Raw genomic sequence first — 16,209 nt, 5'->3', positions numbered from 1 at the left:
TTTCGGTCGAATGACTGGGTATGACGTAGAGGGGAGGAGCTATATAGCAGCTCTGCTTGGGTGATCCTCTTGCACTTCCTGTTAGGGAGGAGATATAATCCCATAAGTAATGGATGACCCGTGGACTGACTACACTACAGGAGAAAGGAATTTATCAGGTAAGCATAAATTATGTTTTTTGCACTTTTAGATCCTTTTAACATCTCTTCTTGACCCACTTACAAAATTGATTTAAAAGCATTTAAAGAGACACTACACCCTTAAAATGTGTTTCCCAAACCCAGTTCTTATGACCCTTAAAGGGATAGGAAAGTCAAAATTAAACTTGCATGATTCAAATACAGCATGTCATTTTAAGACACTTAAGTTCACTTCTGTTTTCAAATGTGCTTCGTTCTCTTAGTATCCATTGTTAAAAAATGAATATGCACATATCATACACTAGAGGGAGCTGCTGCTAATTGGTGCCTGCACACATTTGTCTCTTGTGATTGGCTAAATAGATATTTCTTCTACTAGATACAACGAGTCCACGGATTCATCCTTACTTGTGGGATATTATCCTCCTGCTAACAGGAAGTGGCAAAGAGCACCACAGCAGAGCTGTCTATATAGCTCCTCCCTTGCCTCCACCCCCCAGTCATTCTCTTTGCCTATATTAAGTAATAGGAAGAGGTAAAGTGAAAGAGGTGATAAAATGATAGTTTTTATTTTCTTCAAGCAAGACTTTATTATTTTAAATGGTACCGGTGAGTGCTATTTTTCCTCAGGCAGCATATGGAAAGAGATGTCTGCCTGGAGGCTGATGATCTTAGCAGTGGTTACTAAGATCCAGAGGAGTTCCCACAGAATGGCTGAGGTGTACTTGAGAAGCTTCAGTGTGGGGAACGGTCTTTATGCTACAAGCATTGAGGTATGTTCAGTCATTTTTTCTGAAGAGACTGTGGTATTTCAGAACCGGCTGACATTGTTCCCATGAGGGAAGGGGTAGCCTTATCGAAGTGAGATTGTAATTCTCAGACCCCAGAGGGCAGGTAGGCGCCACAGCTCTGCAGGTGCAGGGGGTTGATAGTTTATTCTCATAACGTTTTTACTAATAAAGGGTTAATAGTCCCTTACTTGTGGTGCAATCTTAGGCTGCCAGATTAGACACTTATATGATAAAATTGTGAGTGTTAAAACTTTTTAAAGCAGTTTTGGGAAAATTGTATGCTTTTTTTTTTTCTCTTAAAGGCACAATACCGTTTTTTCAGATTGTTGTTTTTTTCATTAAATAAAGTCTTTTTGTAATCATTACTAGCCTGTTCAACATGTCTAACATTGAGTAAAGTCAATGCTCTATGTGTTTAGAAGCCATGGTGGAACCCCCACTTAAAATGTGTCCCTCATGTACTGAAAGGGCCTTACATTGCAAGGAACATATTTTAGCTGATAAAAATATGCATCAGGATGATTCTCAGTCTGAAGAGAATCAGGTTATGCCATCTAATTCTCCCCAAGTGTCACAACCTTTAACACCCGCTCAAGAGACGCCAAGTACTTCTAGTGCGTCTAATTCTTTTACCCTGCACGATATGGCTGCAGTAATGTCTACTACCCTTACAGAGGTATTGTCTAAACTGCCAGGTTTACAGGGTAAGCGCAGCAGGTCAGGTGTTAGAGTAAATGCTGAGCCCTCTGACGCTTTATTGGCCATCTCTGATGTACCCTCACAGTGTTCTGAATTAGGGGTGGGGGCTTTACTGTCTGAGGGAGAGCTTTCAGACTCAGGAAAGCTGTTCCCTCTAACAGACTCAGATGTGACGGCCTTTAAATTTAATCTTGAACACCTCCGATTGTTACTCCGGGAGGTTTGAGCGACTCTGGATGATTGTGACCCTATTGTAATTCCACCAGAGAAATTGTGTAAAATGGATAAACATCTAGAGGTCCCTTCTTACACTGATGTTTTTCCAGTCCCTAGAAGGATTTCTGACATTGTTACTAAGGAATGGGATAGACCAGGCATTCCGTTCTCTCCCCCCCTCCTACTTTTAAGAAAATGTTTCCCATATCTGACACCATTCGGGATTCCTGGCAGGCGGTCCCTAAGGTGGAGGGAGCTATTTCTACCCCTATTGAGGACAGTTGTGCTTTCAAAGATCATATGGATAAACAATTAGAGGGTCTGTTAAAGAAATTGTTTATTCATCAGGGTTTTCTTCTATAACCTATAGGGTGCATTGTTCCAGTAACTACTGCAGCAGCTTTTTGGTTTGAGGCCCTAGAGGAGTCTCTTAAGGTTGAGACCCCATTAGATGATATTTTGGATAGAATTAAGGCTCTCAAGCTAGCTAATTCTTTTATTACAGATGCCGCTTTTCAAATGGCTAAATTAGCGGCTAAGAATGCAGGAGTTGCCATTTTAGCGCATAGAGCATTATGGCTTAAGTCTTGGTCTGCTGATGTGTCATCAAAATCTAAGCTGTTAGCTATTCCTTTCAAAGATAAGACCCTATTCGGGCCTGAACTAAAGAAGATCATTTCGAACATTACTGGAGGTAAAGGCCATGCCCTTCCTCAGGACAAGGCGGTTAAAATGAGGGCCAAACAGAATAATTTTCGTTCCTTTCGAAACTTTAAAGGTAGACCCTCTACTTCCTCCTCCGCCACAAAGCAGGAGGGGAATTTTGCACAATCCAAGTCAGTCTGGAGACCTAACCAGACCTGGAATAAATATAAACAGGCCAAGAAGCCTGCTGCTGCTACCAAGACAGCATGAAGGGCAGCCCTCGATCCGGTACCGGATCTAGTAGGGGGCAGACTTTCTCTCTTCGCTCAGGCAAGGGATGTTCAGGATCCCTGGGCATTAGAAATCGTGACCTAGGGATATCGACTAGAATTCAAGGATTTTCTTCCAAGAGGGAGATTTCATCTTTCACGTTTGTCTGTAGACCAGACAAAAAGAGAGGCGTTCTTACGCTGTGTAAAAGACCAGTTCCAAAACTAGAACAGGGGCAGGGATTTTACTCAAATCTGTTTGTGGTTCCCAAAAAAGAGGGAACCTTCAGACCGATTTTAGATCTCAAATGCCTAAACAAATTTCTCACAGTCCCATCATTCAAGATGGAGACCATACGAACAATTTTACCAATGATCCAGGAGGGTCAATATATGACCACCGTAGATTTGAAGGATGCTTATTTTCACATTCCTATCCACAAAGATCATCACCAGTTTCTCAGGTTCGCCTTCCTGGACAAACACTACCAGTTTGTGGCCCTCCCTTTCAGGTTAGTCACAGCTACCAGAATCTTTGCAAAAGTGCTAGGGTCCCTTTTGGCGGTTCTAAGGCTGCGGGGCATAGCAGTGACGCCCTATCTGGACGATATTTTGATTCAGGGGTCAACTTACCAACTAGCCAAATCTCACACGGACATCGTGTTGGCTTTTCTAAGAACTCACGGGTGGAAGGTGAATATACAAAAGAGTTCACTAGTTCCACTGACAAGAGTTCCATTCCTAGGAACTCTGATAGACTCGGTAGACTTGAAAATATTTCTGACGGAGGCCAGAAAGTCAAATATCTTAAAGGGACACTGAACCCAAATTATTTCTTTTGTGATTCAGATAGAGCATGCAATTTTAAGCAACTTTCTAATTTACTCCTATTATCAAATGTTCTTTATTCTCTTGGTATCTTTATTTGAAATGCAAGAATGTATGTTTAGATGCCGGCCCATTTTTGGTGAACAACCTAGGTTGTCCTTGCTGATTGGTGGATAAATTCATCCACCAATTAAAAACTGCTATCCAGAGTTCTGAACCAAGAAAAAAAGCTTAGATGCCTTCTTTTTCATATAAAGTTAGCAAGCAAACTAAGAAAAATTGATAATAGGAGTAAATTAGAAAGTTGCTTAAAATTGCATGCTTTATCTGAATCACGAAATTTTCTTTGGGTTCAGTGTCCCTTTAACTACTTGCCGGACACTTCAGTCCACTCCTCGGCCATCAGTGGTGCAGTGTATGGAGGTCATCGAATTAATGGTAGCGGCAATGGACATCGTTCCGTTTGCTCGCTTACATCTCAGACCACTGCAACTGTGCATGCTCAGACAGTGGAATGGGGATTATGCGGATTTATCTCCTCAGATAAATCTGGATCTAGAAACCAGAGACTCTCTTCTTTGGTGGTTGTCACAGGATCATCTGTCCCAGGGAATGTGCTTCCGCAGACCAGCATGGGTCATAGGGACGATGGACGCCAGCCTCTTGGGCTGGGGTGCAGTCTGGAATTCCCTGAAGGCTCAGGGTGTTTGGACTCAGGAGGAGTCCCTACTTTCAATCAATATTCTGGAACTGAGAGCAATATTCAACGCGCTTCAAGCGTGGCCTCAGCTGGCCAGGCCAAATTCATAAGATTCCAGTCGGACAATATCACGACTGTAGCATATATCAATCATCAAGGAGGAACAAAGAGTTCTCTAGCAATGGAAGTTTCCAAGATAATTCGATGGGCAGAGACTCACTCGTGCCATCTATCAGCTATCTATATACCAGGAGTAGAGAACTGGGAAGCAGATTTTCTAAGTCATCAGACTTTTCATCCGGGGGAGTGGGAGCTCCATCCGGAGGTGTTTGCGGCATTGATTTGTCAATGGTGCACACCAGAATTGGATCTAATGGCATCTCGTCAGAAGGCCAAACTTCCTTGTTACGGGTCCAGATCAAGGGATCCCCAAGCAGTACTGATAGATGCTCTAGCAGTACCTTGGTCGTTCAACCTGGCTTATGTGTTTCCTCCTTTTCCTCTCCTGCCTCGTCTGATTGCCAGAATCAAACAGGAGAGGGCCTCAGTAATCTTGATAGCGCCTGCGTGGCCATGCAGGAATTGGTATGCAGATCTAGTGGAAATGTCATCTCTGCCAACATGGAAACTGCCACTGAGACAGGACCTTCTCATTCAAGGTCCGTTCCAACATCCAAATCTAAATTCTCTGCAGCTGACTGCCTGGAGATTGAACTCTTGATTTTATCTAAGCGGGGATTCTCTGAGTCGGTCATTGATACCTTGATTCAGGCTCGGAAGCCTGTCACTAGGAAAATTTACCATAAGATATGGCGTAAATATCTTTCTTGGTGCGAATCCAAGGGCTACTCATGGAGTAGGGTTAGGATTCCTAGGATTTTGTCCTTTCTCCAAGAAGGATTGGAGAAGGGATTATCGGCTAGTTCCTTAAAGGGACAAATTTCTGCTTTGTCAATTTTACTACACAAGCGTCTGGCGGATGTCCCAGACGTTCAGTCTTTTTGTCAGGCTTTAGTCAGAATCAAGCCTGTGTTTAAACCTGTTGCTCCACCTTGGAGTTTGAATTTAGTTCTAAATGTTCTTCAAGGGGTTCAGTTTGAACCCATGCATTCCATAGATATTAAGCTTTTAAGTTTTATTTTTAGTTGCTATCTCTTCTGCTCGAAGAGTTTCTGAGCTTTCTGCGTTACAATGCGACTCGCCTTATCTTATATTCCATTCTGATAAGGTGGTTTTGCGTACTAAACCTGGATTCCTTCCTAAGGTTGTTTCAAATAAGAGTATTAATCAGGAAATTGTTGTTCCTTCTCTATGTCCTAATCCTCCTTCTAAGAAGAAGCGTCTGTTACATAACTTGGACGTGGTTCGTGCCTTGAAGTTTTACTTGCAAGCGACCAAGGATTTCCGTCAAACATCTTCTCTCTTTGTTGTTTATTCTGGAAAGCGTAGGGGTCAAAAAGCTACGGCTACCTCTTTCTTTTTGGCTGAAAAGCATCATCCGTTTGGCATACAAGACTGCTGGACAGCAGCCTCCTGAAAAAATTACAACTCATTCTACTAGAGCGGTGGCTTCCACATGGGCTTTTAAAAACGATGCATCTGTGGAACAGATTTGTAAGGCTGCGACTTGGTCCTCCCTTCATACCATTTCCAAATTTTACAAATTTGATACTTTTGCTTCTTCTGAGGCTATTTTTGGGAGAAAAGTTCTTCAAGCAGTGGTGCCTTCTGTTTAGGTATCTGTCTTGTCCCTCCCGTTCATCAGTGTCCTGTTGCTTTGGTATTGTATCCCACAAGTAAGGATGAATCCGTGGACTTGTATCTAGTAGAAGAAAAGGAAATTTATGCTTACCTGATAAATTGATTTCTTCTACGATACGAGTTGGATTTTTTAAATTTGACAGAAAATATTCTACTGCTCATTTGAAATTAAAAGAGCTATTTCATTGTCTTTTTAGTGTGTATTTGTCAGTTATTCATGTCTGCTGTATTTAGTGGTTCTTTAATTACAGATATCTCTAAATGGCCGCAATTAATGTGTACTGCTCTAAGAAATCCCCGTCTAGTATGTACAGAATGTGTTTGTTTTTGGCCTCACTAAGGAGAGTGCACTTTTGTTGTAAAACAACAAACTCTTATAGCTATAATAAGCAGAATGATAAATGTATGTTTGTTTCTAGGATTAAACATTTTATAGTGCCAGAGGCGTAACTAGAAACCACAGGTCCCAGGTGCAAAAATCCAAGAAGGGCCCCCCCACCCCCACAAAAAAATGACTGATACATATCCTTTTTTTTTTTTTTTTTTTTTTAACAATTAACACGGAAAAAAAATGTGAATCAGATGACATGTCTGCAAAAGGAGGTATTCTGTGCCCACAGTCCATGAGATGGTCTGACCCCCTATTACTGTATATAGTGACACTGTTTAACCCACCAGTACTGTATATAGTGAGTCAGTGACAAAGTCTGTAATCTGCCGGTGTGAGGGCTGACCCTACCCGCCCCAGTACTTTATAAAGTGACCACAGAAGTCTGTGACATGGTCCAGCCCCCGTACTGTATATAGTGGTACTGTATAGACTGACACTGTTTACCCCCCCGCCCCCCCCATGCTGTAGTAACAAGGTCTGTAATTTGCTGGTTCCACAAACATATATACACACACACACACATACATGCATAAATACACACACAGATACATACATAAATACACACACACATGCATAAATACACACACAGTCACATACATACACACACATACATGCATAAATACACACACAGTCACATACACACACATGCATAAATACACACACAGTCACATACACACACATGCATAAATACACAGTCACATACACACACAAACATGCATAAATACACACAGTCACATACATAAATACACACACACAGTCACATACATACAGTCACATACATACATACACACACACACATACATACACACACAAACACCATGGGTAAAACAAAAACACTAACCCCTGTAGTCAGAGACACTAGTGAAGCATCATGTCACACTCACATGATATCAGTGCAGGCAGTGGCAGGTCAACGTTTTTAATTTTTGTTTTTAAGCTGGGCCCCCACCCTTGGGGGCCCAGTCGCAATTGAGACCTCTGCACCCCCTGTAGTTTTAGCCCCTGTATAGTGCATAGTACATTCTCAAACAGTTTTATATCCATTTAAAATGTCTATCCCAGTTTAGGATTTGTTGAGCGACTGAGTTGAGTGCCGCTTCTACAGTAATGCAGCACGTTCTATGTGTTTTGTAATATTTTCTCTCATTGTTTTAGGTAAAAGAAGGACTTTCTAGTGAGGATAGCTGGACCCTTTACATGCTGAGTGCTCAGAGGTCACAGCGAATGAAGATTTCAGAAGCAAGTGAGAATTTTTCAGATGATCCCTATGACCATAGCAACTTCCATTCTACCCTGTATCACATAGTGAAAGACTTTTCTAGCCCACAAGCAATGGAGACTGTCACAAATTCACAGCATCATTTTGTGGACTGCACTTACCAAATATTACAAATGACCAAGGTGCTCACATACTCTTAAGAAACAAGTTAAATATATAGACCTTTATTAAACACACAAAATCATTCTAAACCAATAAATATTGTTACATTGATTCATGCTTGAACAGCTGGTACAGAGTCATTAAGTGCATTGCTTGCCAGGTATACAACAATATTTCAAAATGTATTATTTAATGGGGCAGCATTTTCATGATCCCATATCCGAAGTTTAAAAAAATATTCTGCTGTTTATTATCAATTCTGTAAACTGTATGGAGCCTAGTAACATTTTAAACACTTCAAAGTAATTATATATTTTACACTCATATTTTAGAAAAAAAAAAAAAACTAAAAAAACATGCATACGAAAAAAAAAAATTGTTATAATTACATAAAATATTTTAACTTTAAATTATTTTAAAAGGCCACAATTCATTTTTTGGACCATTGCACGATTTCATGACATGAGAAATTTCAATTTGTAAACTTTGACAGTCCCTCAGCCAACATCCCTATACTGGTGGCTGCCCATTGTGACGTAGTCCAGTATAAGGCCAGAGAAGCTGTTGTACTGAAGTCCAAGAGCCCCCAGTTCCAACTGGTGCCCCCTCAACTGGTCGCTGGAAGGACAGTCCAGTCATAAAGCTCACTAGAGCAGCAAGTAAGACTGTGACTAAAAGAGATATTGCAAAGGTTTTGTTGAAAGTAGAGAAGGAATGTTTCAGATCTCCAGCCCATGATCGCATCCTACTGTAGCTATACAGAAAAAAAAAAAAAAAAATCAGAAAATTGCCTTCACTAAATGGACACTTGAGTGGAGACATGAAGTCTAAGTGTCCAACTCTATCCCTAAAGAGCCAGAAACCATTTAGAAGCTTATGATGCATGTGCAAAAAGGTATTTTACTCAGCTGAAAACGTTGATTTAGATTTCCTGTGTTTGTGTATTTGCTCCTTAACAGACTGAAATCAATGTGAACACAAACCATTGCTGATGTACACTCACATATGACACACCAACCCTACCAAAATAAAGGACCTGCTCAACCCTACAGATATCAGGCATTTGCTACAACACTGGTTATTAACACATCTCTTCAGTAGCCATTAACTTATTAATGAGGTGGAGGAGGTAATTGTTGACAACTGAAGTAGAGCCATATACAGTACTGTTTGTACTACAACCTCTAACTACTTGAGTTGGTAGAAACATCTCCCAGAGGTGGGACCCTTCACTTTCTGCTTCAGTTTGGTCTTTGCTTAGCTATGTGAACTATTTTGAGAAAAAGAGCATGAACCCCAAATGACTGATGGGTACAAACAACAATGCATGGCAAGCAGAAACTGATTTATCATTAAGTAGAAGTTTTTCTTACAGGTCATGAGAGTCCACAACCCATTACTCTTAGGACTTACTCTTCTCTGCCACTAGGAGGCGGCAAAGTTTCCCAAACCCCAAGAGCTCTATAAAACCCCTTCAACATTCCTTAGTTTTTACTTTACCTCTGCTGGAGGTGGTTGAAAAATAAAGATTTGCATTTGATTCTTCAGTGAGAGGGGTTTTAAGTCTATATTCAGTACAGTGCTTGTGAGAGGGATGTATATGGGGTATGGTTTGTGATTCTTTTTTAATCTCATGGGAAAAATTTTCATAAACCCTCTATAATTGGTCACAGGGACTTGTCTTTTGCCTCCTGTGTGTGTGTGTGTGTATATATATATATATATATATATATATATATATATATATATATATATATATATATATATATATATATATATATATATATATATATATATATATATATATATATATATATTAGTGCACTCTCACTAGCCAACCCTAAGCATAGACCAGGGTGCTTAACGGAATATTCAATCAAGTCAGGTAGTAAGCACAGCACACTTTATTAGGCAGTCGTTTCGGGGCATTCACCCCTTCTTCAGACAACCCAAAATGTGATACAAGCAGTGTTATATACCCAGCAAAACCCCTCCCCCATCTAGTTTCAGCCAATCCAATACATCCAATCAAATCAATAGGGGATGTATATTAACATATCAACAAACCAATTCCACATCAGTGTATTATCAACAATAATATAAAATATATAATATTTGTGTGTGGTTTCATAATCATACTGTGATATGGTATAGTAAAACAGTGACAACATAATCAGTGGATATGGGACGATCTAAAAAATCAGCATAATATTCAATATGCCCTCTAATGCACACATCAGAGATTTACCACATGAGGCATTAACAAATCATAATACAACAGTGAGTCCAATTGAAAAGGAAGGCTTACTTTTTAAAAACATGCTTAGCAGTCATGTAAAAGCAAAACGGTCCGCCATTCCCTACCATGCTCACCTCAGCGTGGTCTGTGGGGGGCGTGTTCACATACGGGCCTCCATCACAAATGATCAAAGCTCGTCTTGCACCGGGCCGTGTTAGATACTGCCTAATAAAGTGTGCTGTGCTTAAATCCAGCGAGTGCTTACTACCTGACTTGATTATATATATATACATATACACACACACGCATACATTTTGAATAGGGCTGGGCGATATGGGCAAAAAAAAAATCGCAATTTTTTAAAAATTTTTTTCTTATAAATGACTATAACACCTTCATTTTGCATTATAAAGTTTATTTAACACTACAGAATCTTAATGTACATGTTTCTCAATGACCAATACACTCTTGGAGCATAAAAATACAAACCACAAAATAGTTAAAATAAAATTTGCTGCCTGTGATGTGATTAAATAGTAGCCACTAGCCAGTTATTAGGTTTTATGACACACAACATTGTCATGTTTTCTTGGACAGTGATTCTAACTGTGGACAGTGGTATGATTAACAAATGAAGCAGTGTAAGCCACATACACATATGTATATATATATATATATATATATATATATATATATATATTATTTTTTCTTCTTTGTTAAACATTTTAATTTGACTGAAAATGAGCCCTGCTCCTGTCCAGGAATCCATTACAGGCATATAGCAGTAGGGGTGGGGGGCTGCTCCTTTCAGAAATGCTGTGCCTTGCTGATATAAAATACATTGTAGATGCAGTTAAGTTAACCCAGCAGCTAATAGCAGAGGGGACTGCAGTTTTAGCCTTTTTTGGAGCCGTGGGGTTAACTGCATCGGCTATGTATTTAAGCCATTTCTCAGAGAGCAGCAGATTGTGTGGGAGGTTCCATAATGTTTACATACCCTAAGTTTCAGACTGCAGACGTCCTTAGGGGGAAATATAAGTAAGTGGCTTTCTCTGCTCTTCATTCCTGCATGGGATCTGCTTTTAGATTTCTAGATTGATCAGCTGCTTCTCAGAACAGAAAGTGAAAGTAAAAGAGCCATTTTACAAATGTGTGCTAAAAGCAAACACTAGATGGAGCTGGTTTGCACATACAAATCAATGCATTACAGCCACTTCTAAAGGAATTTTTTATGTAGGAAAAAAAATCGCGACTCCTTGCGGTTTTAAAATCTCGGTGATTAATCATGGTTTAAAATCGCATATGCGATTAATCGTGCAGCCCTAATTTTGAATTGATTTTTATTTAATAATTGGAAAAAACCGCATATCCAAAGAGATTAGTCAATGGTAAAAAATGCTAATTTTAGGAATTAAGTTATTCCTCTGTGCTGCTATCTTGTGAATAGACTAGATCCTTCAGTGTCACTCCTGAAAGGTGTCTTTGGTGAAGAGTCAATGTAGCAAGGTGGTGTAAGACAGCGATCTCAGGAATACAGGGGAAAAGGAGAGAGGAGAGGGGGAGACAAAAAATAAAGAGTTCAACACTTCTAATATTGTTTCAGACAAAAATCGAAAACTGCTCACCTGGTTATATACCTCATCACTGTGTTGGAGATAGAGCGTTAGTAGAATCTTCTCAGCGAATCACCTGATAGGAAGAGCAGTACTTAAAGAAGGCTGTATATAATGGCAAAAGGACTAGTTTGTCTGAAGTATCCAAAAGTCCCCTTGTATCAAAATCCGTGGAGGAGGAATCTTATATGCAAAGAGCAGCTCTGTTAGGTAGGTAGATATATAGTATTATTTTAAAAAAATGATGTGGCTAATATATAGATGGCCATGGGACAGATCTTTTTCCATATTCCACTGGCTTTCAAACCTGTCCTCAAGCCTCCCTAACAGGCCAGATTCTGAGGATATCTAAATGAAGCACAGATTAAATAATCAGATGATTAGTAAACATGGTTATTTCACCTGCTCTTGCCAAGGTTTGTTTGTATTTCATGCATTGGGGTTGCGCATGTCGGGATAGCGCTTGTCCCATTAGTCTTTCTACTAGCATGTTCATCCTGGGTTATGCGCACGTCTGGTTTTAGCGAGTTAAATTGCTTTTTAGCCGTTATTTTTTCCCCACGAGTTAGTAAGTGAGCTTTTAAGGGGGTTATAGTGTTTTTGCATTGCACCTTTCTACCATTATTAGGTGTGCTTTTTGTAAAAAAGCTGAAGTGCCTTCCCTAGCTCATTTATGTGGCTCATGTTTAGATTTGTTAAAGGGACACTGAACCCAAATTTTTTCTTTTGTAATTCAGAAAGAGCATGCAATTTTAAGCAACTTTCTAATTTACTCCTATTATCAATTTTTCTTCGTTCTCTTGCTATCATTATTTGAAAAAGAAGTCATCTAAGCTTTTTTTTTTGGTTTCAGTACTCTGGACAGCACTTTTTTATTGGTGGATGAATTTATCCACCAATCAGCAAGGACAACCCAGGTTGTTCACAAAAAATGGGCCAGCATCTAAACTTACATTCTTGCATTTCAAATAAAGATACCAAGAGAATGAAGAAAATTTGATAATAGGAGTAAATTAGAAAGTTGCTTAAAATTTCATGCTCAATCTGAATCACGAAAGAAATTTTTTGGGTACAGTGTCCCTTTAATGAAAATCAGACAAATGTAATGCTGTACTGTTTTGTTCACTACATGAGAATACCGATATGGTGTTAACTTACTGTAGAAAAAAGTTATCAAGCCTGCAGTTCCAGAGGTGCTGGCTGCTCTCCCGTCTCAGACTCCTGGGTTCAGAATATAGTTTTTCAGGAATATCAAATAGGTTTAAGAACAAGGTCTCCCAGAGGACATTTTTTTCTGTTCAATCTTCCAAGGAATCCTGCAAAAGCTCAAGCTTTTTTTTTTCAGTCTGTCTCAGATCTGGAAGATATGGGATTGTTGCAGTTCCTTTGCTGGAACAGGGGATGGGATTTTATTCAAAATTTCTTCATTGTTCTAAAGAAGGAAGGTACTTTCAGACTGGTTCTATATCTGGAAGCTCTGAACAGGGTTGTAGGGTTCAATCTTTCGGAATGGAAACCATTCGGACTACTTTGTCTTTTGTTCAGCAAGGTCAGTTTTCATCTACAATATGTTTAAAAGATGCTTTCCTTCATATTTCAGTTAATTTCCAGTTTCTTAATTTCAGGAAAGGCATTTTCAGTTTGTTGCTCTTCCATTTGATCTGGCTACAGCTCCAAGAATATTCAAAAAGGTTCTGGGTGCCCTTTTGTCTGATCAGGTCTCAGGGTACTGCAGTGTTTCCATACCTGGATGACCTTGGTTCAAGCTCCGTCTTTTCCTTTAGCAGAATTTCACACCAACCGACTCTTGTTGTTTCTTCAACAGCATGGTTGGAGGATCAATTTTCCAAAGTTCTTTGGTACCCTGGACAAAGGTAACTTTTTTGGGATCTCAAATAGATTCAGTATCCATGAGTCTAACAGAGCAGAGAAGGTTAAAATTGGTGTCAGCTTGTCTGAACCTTCAGTCTCTCTAGTTTCCCTCAGTGGCTCTGTGTATGGAAGTCCTAAGTGTCATGACTGCAGCTTCAGATGCAATTCTATTTGCGTGATTTCACATGTGCCTCTTCAGCTTTGTTTGCTGCATCAGTGGTGCAGGGATTATACTTAACTGTCTCAAAGGATATTTTTTGATCTCAGTAGAAATCAATCTAACTTGGTGGCAGGATCATCAGTTTATTATTTAAGGGGCTTTTTTTGCTCATACTGTCTGGACTGCGATTACTACAGATGCAAGTCTCTCAGGTTGGGGAGCTGTTTGGGGGTCTCTGACAGCACATGGGGTTTGGGATCCTAGGGAGGCAAGGTTACCAATCAATGTTCTAGAACACTACGCAATTGCAATTTTCAGGGCTCTTCAAGCTTGGCCTTTGTCACAGCAGTAGTTTATGTCAAACATCAGGGGGGGGGCTCACAGTTCTGTGGCAATGATGGAGGTGTCTTGGATTCTCAGATGGGCAGAAACCAATTTTTGTCTAGTCTCGGTAATTCATATTCTAGGAGTGAACAACTGTGAGGCAGACTCTCAGTGATCAATCTCTACATCCAGGGGAGTGGTCTCTTCACATCCAGGAGAGTGGTTTCTTCACCAGGATGTGTTCAAGCAGATTTGGGACTTTTGGGGTCTTTCAGTGATAGATCTGATGGCCACTGATTTTAACAACAAACTTCCCAGGTACTTTGCGAGGTCCAGGGATCCTCAGGGCGGGCCCATGGATTCTCACTGCCAAGAAGGAAATTAAATTATCAGGCAAGTATAATTTTAGCTTTCCTTCAATTTTTGAGTGAGTCCATAACAACATTCATTACATGTGGGAAACCAGTACCCAAGCTGTGAAGTTCATGAATGTTCAGGAGGGGAAATTAAGGGAGGTAGTCCTAAGAACCAGGAACTCCAGCTGTAGAACTCTTCTCCCAAAAGATGCTTCCACGGAAGAAAAAACATCAAACTTATAGGATCTTGTGAAGGTATGTAAAGAAGACCATGTTGCAGCCTTACAGATTAGCTCAACTGACCCCTCATTTTTAAAGGCCTAAGTAGTAAACACTGCACAAGTAGAATGGGCCGTAATTCTTGAGGGAGGCTCCTGGCATGCTTCCCTCTAGGCCGTACTGATCAAACTTCTCAGCCAAAAGGAAATAGTAACAACTGAAGCCTTTTGCCCCTTGCACTTACTGGTATAATATAATGAGAAAACAAGAAGATAGACAAAACTTCTTAGTAGTGTGAAGGTAGCATTTCAATGCTCTGACCACATCCAAATTTTGCAACGGTCTCTCCATAGAGGAAGACAGGTTGGGGCAAAGCGAAGGGACCACAATCTCCTGATTGATATTACAAGTATTAACTACCTTAGGTAAGAAACCAGTCGAGTCCTTAACAAAGCCTTAACCTGATAAATCACCAGATACGGAGGATCACACATCAAATCTGAAAGCTCTGACACTCTGTGAGCAGAGGAAACAGCCAACAAGAATACCACCTTCCAAGTGAGCAACTTGATATCACCAGAATCCAGAGGCTCAAATTGCGTTCTCTGAAGAACCTTAAGAACTAAGTTTAAACTCCACGAAGGAGCAAGAAGTTTAAAAACAGGTCTAATGCAGGCCAAAGCCTGAGCAAACTCTTGAACATCTGGCAAACTAGCCAACTTCTTGTGCAACAAAACTGTAAGGGCAGATATCTGACTTGATAGAACTGGCCAAAAGGTCTTTCTCCAGACCCTCCTGGAGAAACGGAAGAATATGCAGAGTCTTCACTCTCCGCCAAGAAAAACCTCTCTGGTTACACCAGTTAAGATAAGTTCTCCAGATCTTGTAGTATATGGTTCTGGTGACCAGCTTGTGAGCCTGAATTAGAGTAGCAATCACATTCTCAGAGAAGCCTCTTTTAGCCAATATCAAACGTTCAATCTCCAGACAGTCAGCCTCAGAGTATCTAGATTTTGATAAATGAACGGTCTTTTAGTTAACAGATCCTGATGAAGAAGCAACCGCCAAGGAGAAGCAGACGACAATCTCAAAAGATCTGTGTACCAGGTCCTGCGTGGCCACGCAGGGACTATCAGAATAGTTTGAATTCTGTCCTTTTTGATCTGGGCAATCACCCGGGGCAGAAGAACAATAAGAGGGAACAGATAAACCAGACTCAAGTTCCACTGAACTGCTAGTGGATCTCTAGACCTCACTCCATACCTCGTGAGCTTGTTATTGAAGCGGGAAGCTATCTGGGATATCTAAAAAAAAAAAACTCCGGATTCAGAGGCCACTCTCCTGAGTAAAGAGTCTGTCTGCTCACGAATTCCGATTCCCAATTCTCTACTCCTGGAATGTGGACAGCTGAGACTTGACATTGATGTCTCTCTGCCCAATGTAGGATTAAAAACACCTCCTGCATCACAAGAGAGCTCTGTGTGCCTCCCTGATGGTTGATTTAGGCCATAGTCATGATGTTGTCCGACTGAAATTGTATATACCGTGAGGAACCCATTTGAGGCCATGTTGTATATTGTCCTTAACTCGAGAATGTTGATCGGG

General features: G+C 40.3%; 2 protein-coding genes across 2 annotated transcripts in view; one reads left to right on the top strand and one right to left on the bottom strand.

The window, feature by feature from the left end:
* DNAI7 (dynein axonemal intermediate chain 7) overlaps positions 1-7,944 on the top strand; it is a 188,526-nt gene extending 180,582 nt beyond the window's left edge. The window contains exon 15 of the mRNA XM_053719083.1: positions 7,596-7,944. Within this exon, the coding sequence (XP_053575058.1) occupies positions 7,596-7,859 (264 nt within the window). The 3' untranslated portion in view covers positions 7,860-7,944. The remainder of the gene's footprint in view (positions 1-7,595) is intronic.
* IRAG2 (inositol 1,4,5-triphosphate receptor associated 2) overlaps positions 7,868-16,209 on the bottom strand; it is a 530,761-nt gene continuing 522,419 nt past the window's right edge. The window contains exon 39 of the mRNA XM_053719704.1: positions 7,868-8,575. Coding sequence (XP_053575679.1) covers positions 8,332-8,575 — 244 coding nt within the window. The 3' untranslated portion in view covers positions 7,868-8,331. The remainder of the gene's footprint in view (positions 8,576-16,209) is intronic.

The sequence above is a fragment of the Bombina bombina genome, chromosome 6 (assembly GCF_027579735.1).
Source record: "Bombina bombina isolate aBomBom1 chromosome 6, aBomBom1.pri, whole genome shotgun sequence".
NCBI classification, from domain to species: Eukaryota; Metazoa; Chordata; class Amphibia; order Anura; family Bombinatoridae; genus Bombina; species Bombina bombina.
This window is presented reverse-complemented; position numbering and strand designations above follow the sequence as displayed.